Raw genomic sequence first — 20,116 nt, forward strand, 5'->3', positions numbered from 1 at the left:
CCCCATTCTTGGAGATATTCAAGGTGTGGCTCAACAGGGCTGTGGGCAACCTGATCTAGTGGAGGATGTCCCTGCTGAGTGCAGAGGGGCTTGGTTGGACTGGATGAGCTTTGGAAGTCCATTCCAAGCCAGCCCATTCTATGAACTCAGAGAACCAACACCACTCTGTTTGTCATCAAGCAAGCAAAACCAGATCATAGAGTCAGGCAGGTGGGAAGAGAGCTCCAAGCTCAGCCAGCCCAACCTAGCACCCAGCCCTGCCCAACCAACCAGACCATGGCACTAAGTGCCCCAGCCAGGCTTGGCTGCAACACCTCCAGCCACAGCCACTCCACCACCTCCCTGGGCAGCCCATTCCAATGCCAATCACTCTCTCTGCCAGGAGCTTCCTCCTCACAGCCAGCCTAGACCTCCCCTGCCACAGCTTCAGGCTGTGTCCCCTTCTTCTGGTGCTGGTTGCCTGCTTCACTACCCTTGAGTTTCCTTCTGAAAGTAATGGTCTGGGGGGGAAAACATCAGCTTCAGAGCCTGAGCACAGCTGTGCTTGCTGAAGAACAGAGGATGCAGAGGGAAGAGCTGCAATTCGCAGGCAGCAGCCATAAAGATGTCTGCAGAGGCACACCAAGACACACCAGAGTTTCTCTGTGTTGTTGGCTGGGGCACACTCTGTGGGACAAGAGGCAATCAGAGAGGCTTGGCTCACACCTAAGGCTCAGTGCTGTGCCACTATCTGCTTTCCAGGCTGGGAGCAACTAAGAGCCAGACAAACCCAGACTGTGGGAAAGGCAGCTCAGAGCGCACCTGTGTGTCTGTGCATCTACCCCGTGCCCAGAAATGTCTGTGAGCCAAGGAAGTGTGTGGGCCAGTGGGAAGGGAAATATGCAACTCATTAAGGTGGAGAGACAGAGGGAATGCAACGTGGCAGCACCACTGTTAACTTTGGATCCGGCCCACGGCAAAGGTTGCATTCATTTCCCCTTGGGTTGTTTCTCCTCTTCCTGCCTGCCAGCCTGTAGGAAATAATCCAGCATGTCCTCCAAAAGAAGGGGGGAAACTAACAGGACAGAGTAACCTAATCACACTCAAAGGCAGATACACAGTGCTGGCATGATCCAGCTGCTTTGCAGAGCAGAGATCTGCTCACTCATTCCCTGCCTCTGCGCTAACGGCCGCGATGTTGCCGCTAGCAGCAAAGCTCTCAGCAGAGGCTGTGCTCTCTGCTATTGGTTTCATTATGGTTGCAGCAGGACCTAGCATCTTGCCTACAGACAACACATGGACCCTGTGAGGAGAGGCTGAGGGAGCTGGGGGTGTGCAGCCTGCAGAAGAGGAGGCTCAGGGCAGAGCTCATTGCTGCCTGCAGCTGCCTGCAGGGAGGCTGTAGCCAGGTGGGGTTGGGCTCTGCTGCCAAGCAGCCAGGAAGAGAAGAAGGGGACACAGCCTGGAGCTGTGGCAGGGCAGGTCTAGGCTGGGTGTGAGGAGGAAGCTCCTGGCAGAGAGAGTGATTGGCATTGGAATGGGCTGCCCAGGGAGGTGGTGGAGTCCCCATCCCTGGAGATGATTGAGAGGAGAGCGGATGAGGCACTTAGTGCCATGGGTTAGTTCATTAGAAGGGTTAGGGGTTAGGTTGGACTCAATGATCTCAGAGGTCTTTTCCAACCTGGTTAATTCTGTGATTCCAACTGGCAATTTCAGCACTTCTGCCTCTTAGAGCACTGCCAGCATCTGACACCTCAGCAGGTATGCCCAGGTCAGAGAAGCCAACATCATTCACCCTCTCTGGAATCCATCCTCAGAGGTCACAGAGCTGAGCTGTTGGTTGGTTAACAACACCTGGCCAAAGAGATCTAAGTCTTGCAGCAGGACCTGGTTTGAGTTGAGGCCCACAGCACACAGTTAAGGCTGCCTCTAATTTCACTAAGAAGTTCACTCATGAAGCTTTGCCTCTTGCAAGGACTTCCAAACCCAAAGCAAAGGGAGAAGAGGCAGCAGAGGGAGGAAAGTTTTGAGCTTTCCCTGCACTTCAGCAGAAGTTAATTTAGGAAGAGCTCCTCTTTCATGTAGTACATCTCCAAAGGGTGGTAGCATAGAGGTCAAGATACCACCAACTCTTAATTTCCTTTCAGACATCCAAGAGTGATACATTAAGGTATGTAAATAACACTGTGGTCACCAGCAGGATGCCATGAAAAGCTGTGCTGCTGGGAAAAGCTGAGGGCAGAGGACAGCTGTGAGCAAGGGAAAACTCACTCTCTGGGTGCATGGAATCTCCTCCTGGCTTCCAACTGCTTAGTAAGTTAGACAAGTATTACACTCACACAGGAACAAAGTCCTCTCCACGTCTGATTCAGCACCACTAGCACAGTCCTCTCCTCCTCTACTCTGCCCTGGGGAGACCTCATCTTGAGTACTGCCTGCAGTTTTGGGCCCCCCAATTGAAGAGGGACAGGGATTTGCTGGAGAGAGTCCAAGGGAGGGCTATGAGCATGATGAGGGGACTGCAGCACTGCCTGGTGAGGAGAGGCTGAGGGACCTGGGGCTGCTTAGCCTGGAGAAGAGAAGACTGAGAGGGGATTTAATCAAGGTCTATAAATCTCTGAGGGCTGGGGGTCAGGAAGGGGGGGACAGGCTCTGCTCACTGCTCCCTCCCTGGGATAGGACAAGGAGCAATGAATGGAAGCTGCAGCACAGGAGGTTCCAGCTCAACACAAGGGGAACTTCTTAACTGGAAGGGTCCCAGAGCCCTGGCACAGGCTGCCCAGAGAGGCTGTGGAGTCTCCTTCTCTGGAGCCTTTCCAGGCCTGTCTGGATGTGTTCCTGTGTGCCCTGACGCTCCAGAAGCATCTTCAGACTGGTAGTGATAATAATCATCTCATCCAAAAAAGAGCTCTGTTAGCTTGAAATTCCTCACAGATATCAAATCATTCATAGGATCATAGAACCAAGCAGGCTGGAAGAGAGCTCCAAGCTCAGCCAGCCCAACCTAGCACCCAGCCCTGCCCAACCAACCAGACCATGGCACTAAGTGCCCCAGCCAGGCTTGGCTGCAACTCCTCCAGCCACGGCCACTCCACCACCTCCCTGGGCAGCCCATTCCAATGCCAATCACTCTGACAACAACTTCCTCCTCACATCCAGCCTAGACCTGCCCTGGCACAGCTTCAGACTCTGTCCCCCTGTTCTGCTGCTGGCTGCCTGGCAGAAGAGACCATCACCCAACTCAGACTATTTATGTACTTCACCTAGGAAAAACTCCACCTAAGTATGTAGGTTTCAGCAGTTTGGGGATAAGGAGCAGAGTTTTACCCAGCATTTCCTTCCTAGCAAACAGCAGCTCCAAAACATCCATTCAGAAGTGAAAGAAATCATTTTTCCTCAGGTCAGACAAGTTCACAGCACATGTACCTGCAGAAGCAACCTCTCAAAGGCAAGGAAGTTGTCCCATTGGGCAGTCTGGGGGTGTTTCAAGGTCTGGACTGCAGCCAGCACAAGCTGTAGAAGACCACAATGGTTCTCCAAAGCCTTGAGATTGTTCCTGAAGAGCAGAATGTAGGAGCTGAGCTGTTCTGGGGTGACTCTGCCTGTGGAAAGGAAAAAGGGACACAGCATTCAGTGGTGGCAAACACAAATCTCTGTGCTTTAGACTGTAGGCAATGGGTTAGAGAGAACTTGAGAAGCTCTCTCTGATGTGAGCCTGATCCTGCCTTGGGTGTTAGGAACAGGTTCTGTACCATGAGGGCAGTGGAACACTGGGATAGGTTGCCCAGAGAGGTGGTTGAGGCCCCATCCTTGGAGATATTCAAGGTCAGGCTCCACAGGGCTGTGGGCAACCAGATCCAGCTGAGGATGTCCCTGGGAATGGAGTGGAAGACTTTTGGAGGTCCCTTCAAGCCCAGACCATTCTGTGATTCTATCATAGAACCATAGAATCATAGAATCAGGCAGGTTGGCAGAGAGCTCCAAGCTCAGCCAGCCCAACCTAGCACCCAGCCCTGCCCAACCAACCAGACCATGGCACTCAGTGCCCCAGCCAGGCTTGGCTGCAACACCTCCAGCCACGGCCACTCCACCACCTCCCTGGGCAGCCCATTCCAATGCCAATCACTCTCTCTCTACTTGGGGTTGTTGTGACCAAAGTGCAGAACCCTGCACTTGGCCTTGTTCAGTCTCATCCCATTGGCCTCTACCCACCCATCCAGCCTGGCCAGGTCCCTCTGCAGGGCTCTCCTGCCCTCCAACAGCTCCACACCTGCTCCTAGCTTGCTGTCACTGCAAACTCACTGCTGCTGGACTCAATCCCCTGCTCCACATCATCAAAAAAGATGTTGAACAGGACTGTGCCCAGCACTGATCCCTGGGGCACAGCACCAGTGCCAGCTGCCAGCTGGATGTGGCACCATTCACCACCACTCTCTGAGCCCAGCACTCCAGACAGTTCTTGAACCATACCAGAGTGAATCTGTCCAAGCCATGAGCTGCCACCTGTGCCAGGAGCTGCTTGTGGCAGACAGTGCCAAAGGCTTTGTTGCAGTCTGGGTAGACTGCACCCACAGCCTGCCCCACAATGGAAGCAGCTCAGATAACAGCATGAACAAAGAATATATGGCAGCAAAAGAACATGACAGAAGCAAGCTCAGGGCAGAGCTCATTGCTGCCTGCAGCTGCCTGCAGGGAGGCTGTAGCCAGGTGGGGTTGGGCTCTGCTGCCAGGCAGCCATGGACAGAAGAAGAGGACAGAGTCTGAAGCTGTGGCAGGGCAGGTCTAGGCTGGATGTTGTTAGGAAGTTCCTGGCAGAGAGAGTGATTGGCATTGGAATGGGCTGCCCAGGGAGGTGGTGGAGTGGCCATGCCCGGAGGTGTTGCAGCCAAGCCTGGCTGGGGCACTTAGTGCCATGGTCTGGTTGGTTGGGCAGGGCTGGGTGCTAGGTTGGGCTGGCTGAGCTTGGAGCTCTCTTCCAACCTGGAGTCTATGATTCTATGATGGGCTGGGTACCAGCCTCACTAATGCAAACCATTTCTGTCCTAGAAGCACTGCAAGGCAGAGTGCTGAACCAGCTCTGTGTTTTGGTAACCTGAGAAACTTAGGATAATAAGGAAGAGATAAGAGGGACTGGCCTAGGCTAGGGCAAAAAAAAATAGAAAACTAATATTTATGTCTAAGAAAGTGTGAAAATGAGCTGCTCTCTTCATCAGCACTATGAAAACATCCAGGCTCAAGGTCCAAGAAAAACACACCTTGTGGCAGGGAAAAGTGGGCTGAAATGCAAAGTACATTCATCAAAGAGGAGCCTGCAAGCTAATCTCTACCCAGCTCCTTCCTTGTGCATTTAGCATAGCATTAACTGCTTCATTATCACATGCAAGGGGAGAAGAAGGGGAAACAGGATTAGAGGAATTGGGAGAGAGCTGAGAAACTTCCAGAAGAACTTCTTAGGAAGAAGTTCCTCAGCAGGAGGGTGGTGAGAACTCGGCAGGGGTTGCCCAGGGACGTGTTGGAAGCCTCATCTCTGGAGGTGTTTAAAGCCAGGCTGGGTGAGGCTGTGGGCAGCCTGATCTAGGGTAGGGTATCCCTGGCCATGGCGGGGCAGGGGTGGGAATGGATGATCCTTGTGGTCCCTTCCAGCCCTGACTGATTCTGTGATTCTGTGATACTGTGACCCTGTGACTCTGTGATTCTATGACTCTGATTCTGTGATTCTATGACTCTGTGATTCTATGACTCTGATTCTATGACTCTCTGATTCTATAACTGTGATTCTATGACTCTGATTCTGACTCTGTGATTCTATGACTCTCTGATTCTATGACTCTCTGATTCTATGACTCTGATTCTGTGATTCTATGACTCTGTGATTCTATGACTCTGATTCTGACTCTGTGATTCTATGACTGTGATTCTATGACTCTGATTCTGTGATTCTATGACTCTCTGATTCTATGACTCTGATTCTATGACTCTCTGATTCTATAACTGTGATTCTATGACTCTGATTCTGACTCTGTGATTCTATGACTCTGTGATTCTATGACTCTCTGATTCTATGACTCTGATTCTATGACTCTCTGATTCTATGACTCTCTGATTCTATGACTCTGATTCTGACTCTGTGATTCTATGACTCTGTGATTCTATGATTCTGTGGTTCTGTGACTCTGTGACTCTGTGATTCTGTGACTCTGTGACTCTAAGTGGATGGCAAGCAACACGCAGCAGAGAAGTACTAGCCAGGTAAAAGAAGAGTGTCCTTGTGTGCCCAGGTATGCATTCATAGGACAAATTTTGGGGCTGCTATGAGAGTTGAGGCTCTGCAGCCTGGAGAAGGCTTAGAGGGGATCTTAGAGTGGCCTTCCAGTATCTGAAGGGGGCTACAGGAGGGCTAGGGAGGGACTATTGACAAGGACTTGTAATGACAGGACAAGGCAGCCACAGCCTCCCTGGGCAGCCTGTGCCACACTCTCACCACCTTCATACTCAACAGCTTCTTGCTCAGCTTCAGTTTAACCCTGCTCTGCCTCAGCTCCAAACCATTCCCCCTTGGCCTGTCTCTAGACTCCCTGATTCAAAGTCCCCCTGCAGCCTTCCTGTAGGATCCTGAGGTACTGGAGTGGGTATCTGACTAATGAGAGGAGACAGAGCAGAACAGAAAGACTTTGACCTCAACAGTTCAGTGGTCAAAGCACATCTGCAGGGCTGAGGAACCAGGATGCCTTTTTCTCCCCTTTGAAATGGCTGCTGCAGCCTACCTCATGCAATGCAGGAACCACTTCCAGGGAAGGATCCTTTTCCAGGACAGATTTCCTGGGAGAACTTAAGTTCTTAAAACTGAGAATGTCTCCCAGTGCCTTTTTACTTTCACCTCAGGATTTATGACTGCTGGAGGTGCCTAAAGAGCAGGAGTCAGAATTAGCAATGTGCTGTTCCAAGCACAGTCCTTGGCTTTTTTTCCCTTCTGACACTCAGTTAATTATCTCCACAGGGACAAGCAAACAAGCAGAGAGGAAAAGCACAAAAGTACATTTTGTGAGCAGTTGAATTCAGCTAAGCAAGTGGATGCTTTGCCCAAACACACACAGCTTTACACTTGGTTCCCTTTTCTGCAGGAGGAAAAAAGGGTCCTGAGCTTCACTGACCTCACTTTGGCTGAGGTTCAGTTCTCACTTGCCACAGCCCTGAGTAGGAAATGCCCCTGGCACACCTGTGCCCACAGGTGACATCTTCTGAGGCAGTGAAGAGCTCAGAAAGCTTTTGCAAGCTCTGTTTTTGTCTTAGGAATGGGTTGTTGGAACTGGGGCTGTGCAGTCTGGAGAAGGCTGAGAGAGGATCTGAGCAGTGTCTGTATATACCAAGAGGGGTTGGTGTCAAGATCACAGGCTCACAGGCACACAGGATGTTAGGGGATGGAAGGGACCCAAAGAGATCACCCAGTCCAACCCCCTGCCAGAGCAGGGCACACAGCTCAGGGCACACAGGAACACATCATAGAGTCATAGAACCAAGCAGGCTGGAAGAGAGCTCCAAGCTCAGCCAGCCCAACCTAGCACCCAGCCCTGCCCAACCAACCAGACCATGGCACTAAGTGCCCCAGCCAGGCTTGGCTGCAACACCTCCAGCCACGGCCACTCCACCACCTCCCTGGGCAGCCCATTCCAATGCCAATCACTCTCTCTGCCAGGAACTTCCTCCTCACATCCAGCCTAGACCTGCCCTGGCACAGCTTGAGACTGGATCAGAAGGGCTGTGGTTGGTCAGTCAAGAGAGGTTCTCCTCCCCCTCTACTCTGCCCTGGTTAGGCTGCGTCTGGAATACTGTGACCAGTTCTGGGCCCCTGAGTTCTAGGAAGACCTCAGGGAACTGCTTGGAAGAGCCCAGCCCAGAGCCCCCAAGCTGCTGCAGGCAGTGAACAGCTCCTGTGAGGCCAGGCTGAGGCAGCTGGGGCTGGCAGCTGGCAGCAGAGCAGCCTGAGGGCTGCCCTCAGTGCTGTGCTAAAGCTGTGCAGGGCAGTGTGGGCAGGACACAGCAATGCTCTGCCCAGGGCTGGCCAAGGGCAGCACAAGGGGCACTGGGGGCAAGCTGCAGCAGAGGAGGTGCCAGGGGAGCAGGAGGGGAAACTTTGTCCCTGTGAAGGTGCCAGAGCCCTGGAGCAGGCTGCCCAGAGAGGCTGTGGAGTCTCCTGCTCTGGAGCCTTTCAACCCCCTCTGGTTGTGCTGCTGTGTGCCCTGCCCTGGGTGCTCCTGCTCTGGAGGGGGCTTGGACTCAGCGATCTTTGGAGCTTCCTTCCAACCTCTACCATCCTGTGACCCTGTGACTAAACATGTGCCATGGCCACATTTCATTGCCTTACTTTTCATTCCTTTCCCAGGCTAACAAATATTAGGCCAAGTCCCAAGAAGAGGGTCTCCAGCCCTGGCCCCACACCGCTCATGCCAACAGCAGTTCACTGCAGCTCGAAAGGGATTTGAAAACAGCAAATTTGGTTGAATCACCTCCTGAATGCTTTAAACTTCTTGTAGAAATGGACTTGTTTGTCTTCTTACAATCACCCACCCACCCACAGGACTTCAGGTGGCTTGTGCATGTCCTCATCTAGCACCGAGCCACATGTTTGCAGACACTGAGCACTGTGTTCTTGGCAGGCTGTCCCAGCCAGAGGGAGGTCCTCCTTCTGCTCCAGTGCATTATTCACAGCACTGACTATTTCTCTGATGGTTCCTGGAAGACTTCTGCAGCTGAGGCTATCCTAACAATCATTTTGGGTGGTAAGCAAATAAACAGGGCTGGAAAAGATGATGATGTATGAGTACATGCATATGTAATTCGCTGTGTCCCCTCTGGATGCAGCCAGCCTTTGAGAGGCTGCCTGATGAGGCTTACACAGCTCTGCTTGGAGAAACAGCACTGGGCAAGGCACCCAGTTCTACTCTACTGCCATGTTCCACCCCAGGTCTTGCACTTAAAGGCTTTGAAAGCACACCAGAACATGCTGTAGCTTTGGATTGAATCCTCTGGCACAGACTCTTCTCAGCGACACTTCATTCCTGCACTTCCACACCACTTGCAGCTACCTTCTCCAAGCTTGCTCCTGCCTGGCTTTAGAATCAGAGAATCAGGCAGGGTTGGAAGGCACCACAATAATCATAGAATCATAGCATCAAGTAGGTTGGAAGAGAGCTCCAAGCTCAGCCAGCCCAACCTAGCACCCAGCCCTGCCCAACCAACCAGACCATGGCACTAAGTGCCCCAGCCAGGCTTGGCTGCAACACCTCCAGCCACAGCCACTCCACCACCTCCCTGGGCAGCCCATTCCAATGCCAATCACTCTCTCTGCCAGCAACTTCCTAACAACATCCAGCCTAGACCTGCCCTGGCACAGCCTGAGGCTGTGTCCCCTTGTTCTGGTGTTGGCTGCCTGGCAGCAGAGCCCAACCCCACCTGGCTACAGCCTCCCTGCAGGCAGCTGCAGGCAGCAATGAGCTCTGCCCTGAGCCTCCTCTGCTGCAGGCTGCACACCCCCAGCTCCCTCAGCCTCTCCTCACAGGGCTCTGCTCCAGGCCCCTCCCCAGCCTTGCTGCCCTTCTCTCCACACCTGCCAGCACCTCAACAGCTCTCTGCAATTCAGGTGCCCACAACTGGACACAGAACTGGACCCAGAAGCTTTGCAGCATCACATTAGCAAACAATAAAATGAGATGTTTGGGGAACTCCAGCAAGAGCAACACACTTCTGCTTTCTGTTACATTTCTAGGAGTTATCTTCAGCTCTAATCACAACCAGACACGGAAGGAGACTTGGCCATAAGTTCATATTTAAGTGTTTGGGTTTACTGTCTGGAGGGGAAAAAAAATTCTCTGTATTAACCCCTACCTGAGGCTCCTCCTGCAAAGAAAACTAATTAGAGACTTCATCCAAAAATCCAGGAGACATAGGAAGGTTATTTTCACCCACTCCCTTCTTCAAAGAATCATAGAATCAGGCAGGGTTGGAAGGGACCACAAGGAGCAGCCAGTCCCAACCCCCTGCCATGCCCAGGGACACCCTACCCTAGAGCAGGCTGCACACAGCCTCAGCCAGCCTGGCCTCAAACACCTCCAGCCATGGGGCCTCAACCACCTCCCTGGGCAACCCCTGCCAGCCTCTCACCACTCTCCTGCTCAACAACTTCCTCCTCACCTCCAGCCTCACTCTCCCCACCTCCACCTTTGCTCCATTCCCCCCACTCCTGCCACTCCCCCACAGCCTCAAAACTCCCTCCCCCGATTTTCTGTAGCCCCCTTCAGATCCTGAAAGGCCACAAGAAGGTCCCCTGGGAGCCTCCTCTGCTCCAGCCTGCACATCCCCAACCCTTTCAGGCTGTGCTCACAGGACTGAAAGCAACAGCAAGTGTAGCCAGATAGGCCTGCAAGCAAGTGCCAGCCACAATGAAATCACAGATACCATCCTACCAGCTTCTTTCTCTCTTTCACATCACTGCACAGGGCTCTGTGTTTCACTTCCATCTGCTAAGTGCTTTACAGCAATGAGGTGCAAAGTAAATGAGCTATGAGACAGAAACCCAACAAGCTGCACAATTGTATTAGGGCTTGAACCAGTACCCATCTGTCACCACAAGGGACCACTTGGCATGCAGCAGGTCAGGCCAGTCCCAGGCACACCTCCAGGCTGGATGCAGAGTAGGGTGAGAGTAGCTCTGAAGAAAGAGATTTGGGGGTGCTGATTGCTGAGCAGCTCCCCAGGAGTCAGCAATGCCCTCATGCAGGCCAGCAGGCAGCTGTGTGCTGGCTGCAGGCAGAGGAGTGTGGGCAGCAGAGCAAGAGAGGGGATTCTGCCCCTTGGCTCTGATCTGCTCAGACCTCACCTCCAATCCTGGCTCCAGTGCTGTTGAAAGGACACAAGGCTGCTGGAGTGAGGCCAGAGGAGGCCACAAAGATGCTGCAGGGGCTGGAGCAGCTCTGCTGTGAGCACAGCCTCAGGGAGCTGGGGGGGTGCAGCTTGCAGGGGAGAAGGCTCCAGGGGCACCTCAGAGCTGCCTGCCCAGAGCTGAAGGATCCTGCAGGAAGGCTGCAGAGGGACTTTGCATCAGGGGCTCTACAGACAGCCCAAGGGGCAATGGTTTGGAGCTTAGGCAGAGCAGGGTTAGAGTGGAGCTGAGGAAGGAGTTCTTCAGTGTGAGGGTGCTGAGAGTCTGGCCCAGGCTGCCTCATCCAGCCTCCTCTTAAACACCTCCAGGGATGGGGACTCCATCATCTCCCTGGGCAGACATCCCTGAGCACAGCCTGGCTGCATCCTCCTGACACTGTCCTTCACCTGAAATCTGTTGATAAGGATAAGAACAAAGCAAGGATAGGGGTTGGGGGTCCCCAAGAGGAAGAAATGGAGTTGATTTCTGCTCTCCATCTTCTTAAGGCTGCTGCATTTAAGACAAACCATTTGCCTTGCACTTGCACACCAGAAATATCCCATGGAGTGAGCTGCCCAGGGAGGTGGTGGAGTCACCCAGCCTGGATGTGTTTAAGGGTGGTGCTGGGGGAGATGGTTTAAAGTGAATGATGCAGAGTAGGGTTCCAGGTTGGACTTGGTGATGTTGAGAGGCTTTGCCAGCCTGGAGGTCTCTGTGCTTCTGTGGTTCCATGGCAGGCACAGTGCTCACCTGAACTCAGTTGATCAGGATGAGGATACAGTAAGGATAAGGACTGGAGGTCCCCAAGATCTGCTCTTTTCCACTGCCAGCCTGTAGGAAGGGTTCAGTCACACCACTCACCCATGCTCATTTTAATAGGCAAATGCTCTCTGCTCGCAGCCTCCACAAGGTGTCTCCTGGCCTCCATCACAGCTTCCTTCTGCTTCAGGTTCATGAAGGACTCCCACAGGGCCTTGGCAGCTGGATCACTGTAAGGGAACAGCAGGGGCACACTGAACTTGGCTTCAACAACGAGCCAGGCTGGGCCTGATCCTCTTCGGGGCCTTTGAGATACTGAGGGATTGAGTGCAGCAGCAGTGAGTTTGCAGTGACACCAAGCTAGGAGCAGCTGTGGAGCTGTTAGAGGGTAGCAGAGCCCTGCAGAGGCACCTGGCCAGGCTGGATGGGTGGGCAGAGGCCAATGGGATGAGACTGAACAAGGCCAAGTGCAGGGTTCTGCACTTTGGCCACAACAACCCCAAGCAGCACTTGGGGCTGGGGCCAGAGTGGCTGAGAGCAGGCAGGCAGAGAGGGAGCTGGGGGTGGTGGGAGAGAGGAGCTGAAGAGGAGGCAGCAGTGCCCAGGTGGGCAGCAGAGCCAATGGCATCCTGGGCTGGCTCAGGAGCAGTGTGGGCAGCAGGACAAGGGAGGTTCTTGTGCCCACCCCTGTGCTCAGCACTGCTCAGGCCAGCCCTGGAGTGCTGTGTCTAGTTGTGGGCTCCTGAATTGCAGAGAGATGCTGAGGTGCTGGCAGGTGTGGAGAGAAGGGCAGCAAGGCTGGGGAGGGGCCTGGAGCAGAGCCCTGTGAGGAGAGGCTGAGGGAGCTGGGGGTGTGCAGCCTGCAGCAGAGGAGGCTCAGGGCAGAGCTCATTGCTGCCTGCAGCTGCCTGCAGGGAGGCTGTAGCCAGGTGGGGTTGGGCTCTGCTGCCAGGCAGCCAGCAACAGAAGAAGGGGACACAGTCTCAAGCTGTGGCAGGGCAGGTCTAGGCTGGATGTTGTTAGGAAGCTCCTGGCAGAGAGAGTGATTGGCATTGGAATGGGCTGCCCAGGGAGGTGGTGGAGTGGCTGTGGCTGGAGGTGTTGCAGCCAAGCCTGGCTGGGGCACTTAGTGCCATGGTCTGGTTGGTTGGGCAGGGCTGGGTGCTAGGTTGGGCTGGCTGAGCTTGGAGCTCTCTGCCAACCTGCTTGGATCTATGATTTATATTTTAAGATGAGTGCTTTTACTTGGGAACTTCCCTGAGGTGGGCTGTAGGGCATGTAAAAATAATGTGATGTCAAACATTTCATTTTCCTAAGTGGAACATTTGTGATAGTTTAGGAAACAAAGAAAAAAAAAGAATAGAATAGCATAGCATAAAATAAAATTAAATTAATATAAAGTCAAACTAATATAAAGTGAAATAAAATAATGCAAAATAAAATAAGGTAAAATAAATTTTAAAAGTAAATTAAAATTAAATGAAGTAAAATAAAATTAAGAAGTAAAAAAAAAAGAAGTAAAATAAAATAAAGTGAAATAAAAGAGTAAAATAGCATAAAAGTTAAAAAAATTAAAATAAAATAAAATATAGTAAAATAAAATAAAATTAAAATAAAGTAAAATAAGTTTAAAAAGAAAAAATTAAAATAAATTAATTTAAAATAAACTTAATTAAAATAAACTACAAATAAATTTAAACAAATTTTAAAAAATAAAATAAAATACTAAAATAAAGCAAAATAAATTAAAATAAAACAAGATAAGATAAAATAATAAAGTAAAATCAAATTAAAATAAATTAAAAGAAAGTTTAATACAATAACATAAAATAAAACAAAATAAAATAAAGTACAATAAAGAAAAATAAAAGTAAAGTCTAATAAAGAAAATAATAAAGTAAAATAAAATAAAGCAAAATACAATTTAAAAACGTAAAATAAAACAAAATAAAGTAAAATAAAATAAAATAAAGTGAAAAGAAATAGAGTAAAATAAAACAAAATAAAGTCAAATAAAATTAAGAAAAATAAAAATAAAGTCAAAGTCGAATAAAATAAAGTAAAATACAATAAATTAAATAAAACAAAATAAAATAAAGTAAAATTAAGTTAAAGTAAAATAAATTAAAATAAAATGCAATAAAATGCAATAAAACAAAGCAATATAAAATAAAACAAAAAAGTAAAATAAAATAAAGTGAAAAAAAGGAAAATAAAGTAAAATAAAACAAAATAAAATAAAGTCAACTAAAATAAAGAAAAATAAAAATAAAGTCAAAGTCAAATAAAATAAAGTAAAATACAATAAAGTCAATGAAACAAAATAAAATAAAGTATAATAAAATTAAAATAGTCAAATAAAATAAAATATAGCAAAATAAAATAAAATGAAGCAAAAAAAATAAAATAAAGCAAAATAAAATAAAATAAAATGAAGCAAAAAACAAAATAAAGCAAAATAACAAAATAAAATGAAGCAAAATAAAAAAATAAAATAAAATAATGCACAATAAATAAAATAAAATGAAGCAAAATAAAAAAATAAACCAAAATAAAATAAAATGAAGCAAAATAAAATAAAATCAAATAAAGCAAAATACAATAAAGCAAAATAAAATAAAATAAAATAAAGTAAAATAAAGCAAAATAAAATGAAACAAAATGAAGTCAAATAAAATAAAATACAATAAAATAAAGCAAAATAAAATAAAATAAAATAAAGCAAAATAAAATAAATCAAAATAAAATAAAATACAATAAAATAAACAAAATAAAATGAAGTCAAATAAAATAAAATACAATAAAATAAAGCAAAATAAAGTAAAATTAAGTAAAATAAAATAAAGCAAAATAAAATAAAATACAATAAAATAAACAAAATAAAATGAAGTAAAATAAAATGTAATACAATAAAATAATGCAAAATAAAATGAAACAAAATAAAGTCAAATAAAATACAATAAAGTAAAGCAAAATAAAGTGAAATAAAATAAACACAAATTGAAATCAAAATAGAGTGAAATAAATCAACCAAACTAAGGCAGGGTTTAACTGCTTGTGTTTCTGGGCAGCAGGTGTGAAGTGGCAGCGCCCCCACACGCTGCATGTGCAGCTCAGCCCCAAGGCAGGCAGCGCTGCTGCAGCAGGAGGAACCTCAGGTGCCCTCCGCACGCCTGCAGCCCCAGAGGCACCAAGCTGTGGCAAAGCAGTGCTGGGCACTAACTCGCCCCTGAGCGTTCCCAGCCCAAAGCAACTCGAATTGAGTTTCATAGAATCACAGAGCCAAGCAGGTTGGCAGAGAGCTCCAAGCTCAGCCAGCCCAACCTAGCACCCAGCCCTGCCCAACCAACCAGACCATGGCACTAAGTGCCCCAGCCAGGCTTGGCTGCAACACCTCCAGCCACGGCCACTCCACCACCTCCCTGGGCAGCCCATTCCAATGCCAATCACTCTCTCTGCCAGGAGCTTCCTCCTCACAGCCAGCCCAGACCTGCCCTGGCACAGCTTCAGACTCTGGCCCCTTCTTCTGTTGCTGGCTGCCTGGCAGCAGAGCCCAACCCCACCTGGCTACAGCCTCCCTGCAGGCAGCAATGAGCTCTTGGGTAAGGTATCCGGAGGAAAGTTTTATGCCAAATAGATTCAGAGATTCATAGAATGGTTTAGAATCACAGAACCAAGCAGGTTGGCAGAGAGCTCCAAGCTCAGCCAGCCCAGCCTATCACCCAGCCCTGCCCAACCAACCAGACCATGGCACTCAGTGCCCCAAGTCTTTCTGCCTCCTGGAAGAAGGAGCCACCCACAGCGCAGTGCAAGCTCCTTCTGCTTCTGCGCTCGCAGCTTTCTTCTTCCTTGCTGCTATTGCCAAGCTCAGCTTGGGACTTTGGGTGGCTCATCTGCACTCCCTCCCCTGGCTGCCTTCTCCCTCCTCCAGGGCGCTGCTTGTGAATGAATGGAGTGGGAAGAAAGGGAAGGGAGGAAAAAATCCTTGCCCGGGGCTGAAGCCACACATTGGGATTAGCTCTGTTGGATTTCTGTTTATTTTCGTTCTCAACGTTTCCCCTCGGTTGTTTGGGTTTCTTTCCCCCCTAGTCCCTCCCCAGCAGAAGACATTTAACTCCTAAATAGGGTTCTGATGTCATTTACAAGATGCTTATAAACATGCCAAAGCGAGATGTGTTCCGTGGCACACAGAGAGCCCCAGCAATTCATTCAGCTGAAGCCTGTGACACAGCAGCTGAGCTGGAACCCTGCTGCAGGGGCAAGGCTGCGCTCAGCAAACCTCTCCTATCTCTCCCAACCCAGGTGAGGGGACGGCCACAGCCCACTCCTGTCCAACTAGGAACCCACATCCTCTTCTCCAAGCCTGCGTGGGTGGAAGGGCCATGGGAAGAAAGCTGAGTTGACTCTTCTGTCCAAACCACAAACCAATAGGAAGAGTGAATTTCATCCCATTGCCATGCCTGCAGAGAGGAAAACCCAGAGGCCTGACACCACCTTTCCATTTCTCCTTCACATAAGTGCAACTCCACCTTCCCCCAGGGGTGCAGGCAGCACAGCCCAAAGCAGGCAGGACAGCATCAACATCTTTATCATCATCACCATCATCATAGAATCAAGCAGGTTGGAAGAGAGCTCCAAGCTCAGCCAGCCCAATCTAGCACCCAGCCCTGCCCAACCAACCAGACCATGGCACTAAGTGTCCCAGCCAGGCTTGGCTGCAACACCTCCAGCCACAGCCACTCCACCACCTCCCTGGGCAGCCCATTCCAATGCCAATCACTCTCTCTGCCAGGAACTTTCTCCTCACATCCAGCCTAGACCTGCCCTGCCACAGCCTGAGGCTGTGTCCCCTTGTTCTGGTGCTGGCTGCCTGGCAGCAGAGCCCAACCCCACCTGGCTACAGCCTCCCTGCAGGGAGCTGCAGACAGCAATGAGGTCTTGGGTAAGGTATCCAGAGGAAAGTGTTATGCCAAATAGATTCAGAGATTCATAGAATGGTTTAGAATCACAGAATCAAGCAGGCTGGAAGAGAGCTCCAAGCTCAGCCAGCCCAACCTAGCACCCAGCCCTGCCCAACCAACCAGACCATGGCACTAAGTGCCCCAGCCAGGCTTGGCTGAAACACCTCCAGGGACAGTGACTCCACCACCTCCCTGGGCAGCCCATTCCAATGCCAATCACTCTCTCTGCCAGGAACTTCCTCCTGCTCCCATCACATTCCCAGGGCTGAGCTGTCATTTGCAATCATGCCTGAGGTGTGGGTTGCAAGAAGCCACCACTTTCTTTGTTACCTAATCCCTTCCTGGAGATGCAGATCCAAATGTGGATCTACAGAGATCAGGAAACAGGCTTAGGGCAGCAGGGAAAAAAAGAGTGGGCTTGGGCTGTTTTCTGTCTGGAAGCAAAGGCAACCTTCTCTTTTCTACTATTCTAACCTGTTCTCATTTCCCCACTCCTCTGCATCACCATAAACATGAGCAGCCTCACAGAAGGACAGACCCCAGGAGCTAAGCCTTTAAAGGAAAGTAAAACAAACATCAAGGAAGCTAACACTAAAAAGCCTCCCAGATCTTGCACAGGGTTTGTTAGCCTCAACTTTCACAGCCTGATACTTCACAAAGATGTTCAAGCAAATATTCAAGGGTAGAGAATGAATCCCCAAAGCATCTGCAGCCCTCAGTAAAAGAGAATCATAGAACCAACCAGGTTGGAAGACACCTCCAAGATCATCCAAGATCAACCTATAGTCCCTGTTTTTCTACCTGTTGCCCTTGCTTGCTGCTCTCCCTTCCCAAACCAACCACTTCACACTGCAAGGTCTTTGAAAGCCCTGGAACAGGCTGCACAGAGAGGTTGTGGAGTTTCCTTCTCTGGAGACATTGCAACCCCCCCTGGATGTGTTGTTGTGTGAGCTGTCCTGGGTGATCCTGGCATGCAAACCCCACGAGGAAGGAAGAAGCAGCTTTTAAGTGCCTGCATTTCACCTTCCTGACCCTCAGGTCAAGAAGGACCTCAGGGAACTGCTTGGAAGAGCCCAGACCAGAGCCCCCAAGCTGCTGCAGGCAGTGAACAGCTCCTGTGAGGCCAGGCTGAGGCAGCTGGGGCTGGCAGCTGGCAGCAGAGCAGCCTGAGGGCTGCCCTCAGTCCTGTGCTGAAGCTGTGCAGGGCAGTGTGGGCAGGACACAGCCAGGCTCTGCCCAGGGGTAGCTGAAGAGTGGTTTTATCGCTGCTGGTTTGCATTGTGGTCTAACTGTAGAGTGGCACTGGGGGGCTACAGGAGAGCTTCAGGAAGGAGTTGTTTGCAGGGAGGGTGGTGAGACACTGGCACAACTTGCCCAGGGAGGTGGTCAAGGCAAGGCTAGATGAGGTCTGGAGCAACCTGTTCTAGTGGAAGGTTGGAACTGGCTGAGCTTTGAGCTCCCTTCCAACCTAACCCATTCTGTGACTCTCTGACTCCAAAGCTGCTGAGGGACTCTATAGGCTGTTGGGTAGTGATAGGACTGGGGGGGATGGATCCAAGCTAGAGGAGGGGAGATTTAGATTAGACATTGGGAAGAAGATCTTCAGCATGAGGGTGGTGAGAGCCTGGAAGGGGTTGCCCAGGGAGGAGGTGGAAGCCTCATGCCTGGAGGTGTTTAAGGCCAGGCTGGATGAGGTAGGGTGTTCATGCCCATGGCAGAGGGGTTGGAACTGGCTGATCCTTGTGGTCCCTTCCAGCCCTGCCTGTTCTGTGATGCTGTGATACTGAAGAGTGTTTTTAGAGTTCCTGGTCTGCATTACAGTCTCACTGTGGAGTGAGGGGGGGCTGCAGGAAGGCTGCTGAGGGACACTATAAGGTGATAGGACTGAGGGGATGGATCCAAGCTAGAGAAGGGGAGATTTAGATTAGACATTAGGAAGAAGATCTTCAGCATAAAGGTGGTGAGACACTGAGAGGCTACACAAGGAGGTGGTGGAAGCCTCATCCCTGGAGTTACTTAAGGCCAGGCTGGACATGGCTTTGGGCAGCCTGATCTAGTGTGAGGTGTCCCTGCCCATGGCAAGGGGGTTGGAACTGGCTGATCCTTGTGGTCCCTTCCAACCCTGACAATTCTGTGAGCCTGTAAACCCAGGATTCATTTTTTTTCCTGAAACCAACACAGTTTAGGCAAAATCTTTAAACCCCTCTAATATTGAAAGAATAAAGTGTGGTGGTTTGGGTTATTGCCCTTTAAGAAGACCACAGAGACAAAGTCCTCCAAGAAATCTACTTAGATAAGAGAAGTGCTTTGAGAATGCAGTGGCTCAGCAGATAATGTGTAAAAGCAATAAACAGTGCTTGGGAAGTCAGGGAATGCCAGAGGAAGGAGAAATCTGGGTTAGGGGACTGGATGCCATACCCAGCACTGATTGTGCACCAGGGTCAGAGGATCAGGACTCCAGCAGAGGAACTGCAGATGGGAAAAAGAGGAGGGGAAAGACCATGACAAGAGCTGAAAGGCAATCACAGGCAAATGCCTCAGCAAAAGGGAAGATAAGATAATATTGTGTCCCAGCGTTGGGAATCTCTGGGAGCAAAAGTTGTGACGTCTGGGATCAGGCAAGAGGCAGCGCCAGAGCCCTCTGCTGGGGGCTGCTGACTCACCCCCAGCAGCTTGTCCTGGGTGAATCACTGAAGAGAATCACAGCAGCACAGACTCAAGCAGCTTGCCCAGGGAGGTGGTTGAGGCCCCATCCTTGGAGATATTCAAGGTGAGGCTCCACAGGGCTGTGGGCAGCCTGATCTAGTTGAGGATGTCCCTGGGGATTGGAGCAGAAGACTTTTGGAGGTCACTTCAAGCCCAGACCATTTTGTGATTCTATCATAGAATCATAGACTTAAGCAGGCTGGAAGAGAGCTCCAAGCTCAGCCAGCCCAACCTAGCACCCAGCCCTGCCCAACCAACCAGACCATGGCACTAAGTGCCCCAGCCAGGCTTGGCTGCAACACCTCCAGCCACAGCCACTCCACCACCTCCCTGGGCAGCCCATTCCAATGCCAATCACTCTCTCTGCCAGGAGCTTCCTCCTCACACCCAGCTTAGACCTGCCCTGCCACAGCTTCAGACTCTGTCCCCTTCTTCTGCTGGCTGCCTGGCAGCAGAGCCCAACCCCACCTGGCTACAGCCTCCCTGCAGGCAGCTGCAGGCAGCAATGAGCTCTGCCCTGAGCCTCCTCTGCTGCAGGCTGCACACCCCCAGCTCCCTCAGCCTCTCCTCACAGGGCTCTGCTCCAGGCCCCTCCCCAGCCTTGCTGCCCTTCTCTCCACACCTTCCAGCACCTCAACAGCTCTCTGCAATTCAGGAGCCCACAACTGGACACAGCACTCCAGGGCTGGCCTGAGCAGTGCTGAGCACAGGGGTGGGCACAAGAACCTCCCTTGTCCTGCTGCCCACACTGCTCCTCAGCCAGCCCAGGATGCCATTGGCTCTGCTGCCCACCTGG

General features: G+C 50.3%; 1 protein-coding gene across 1 annotated transcript in view; it reads right to left on the minus strand.

The window, feature by feature from the left end:
* Positions 1-20,116, minus strand: part of SCFD2 (sec1 family domain containing 2) — a 204,546-nt gene that overhangs the window by 152,732 nt on the left and 31,698 nt on the right. Inside the window, exons 3-4 of the mRNA XM_064149430.1 lie at positions 11,756-11,883; positions 3,406-3,581 (exon numbers count right to left, since the gene is read on the minus strand). Coding sequence (XP_064005500.1) covers positions 3,406-3,581; positions 11,756-11,883 — 304 coding nt within the window. The remainder of the gene's footprint in view (positions 1-3,405; positions 3,582-11,755; positions 11,884-20,116) is intronic.

The sequence above is a fragment of the Pogoniulus pusillus genome, chromosome 9 (genome assembly GCF_015220805.1).
Source record: "Pogoniulus pusillus isolate bPogPus1 chromosome 9, bPogPus1.pri, whole genome shotgun sequence".
Taxonomy (NCBI): domain Eukaryota; kingdom Metazoa; phylum Chordata; class Aves; order Piciformes; family Lybiidae; genus Pogoniulus; species Pogoniulus pusillus.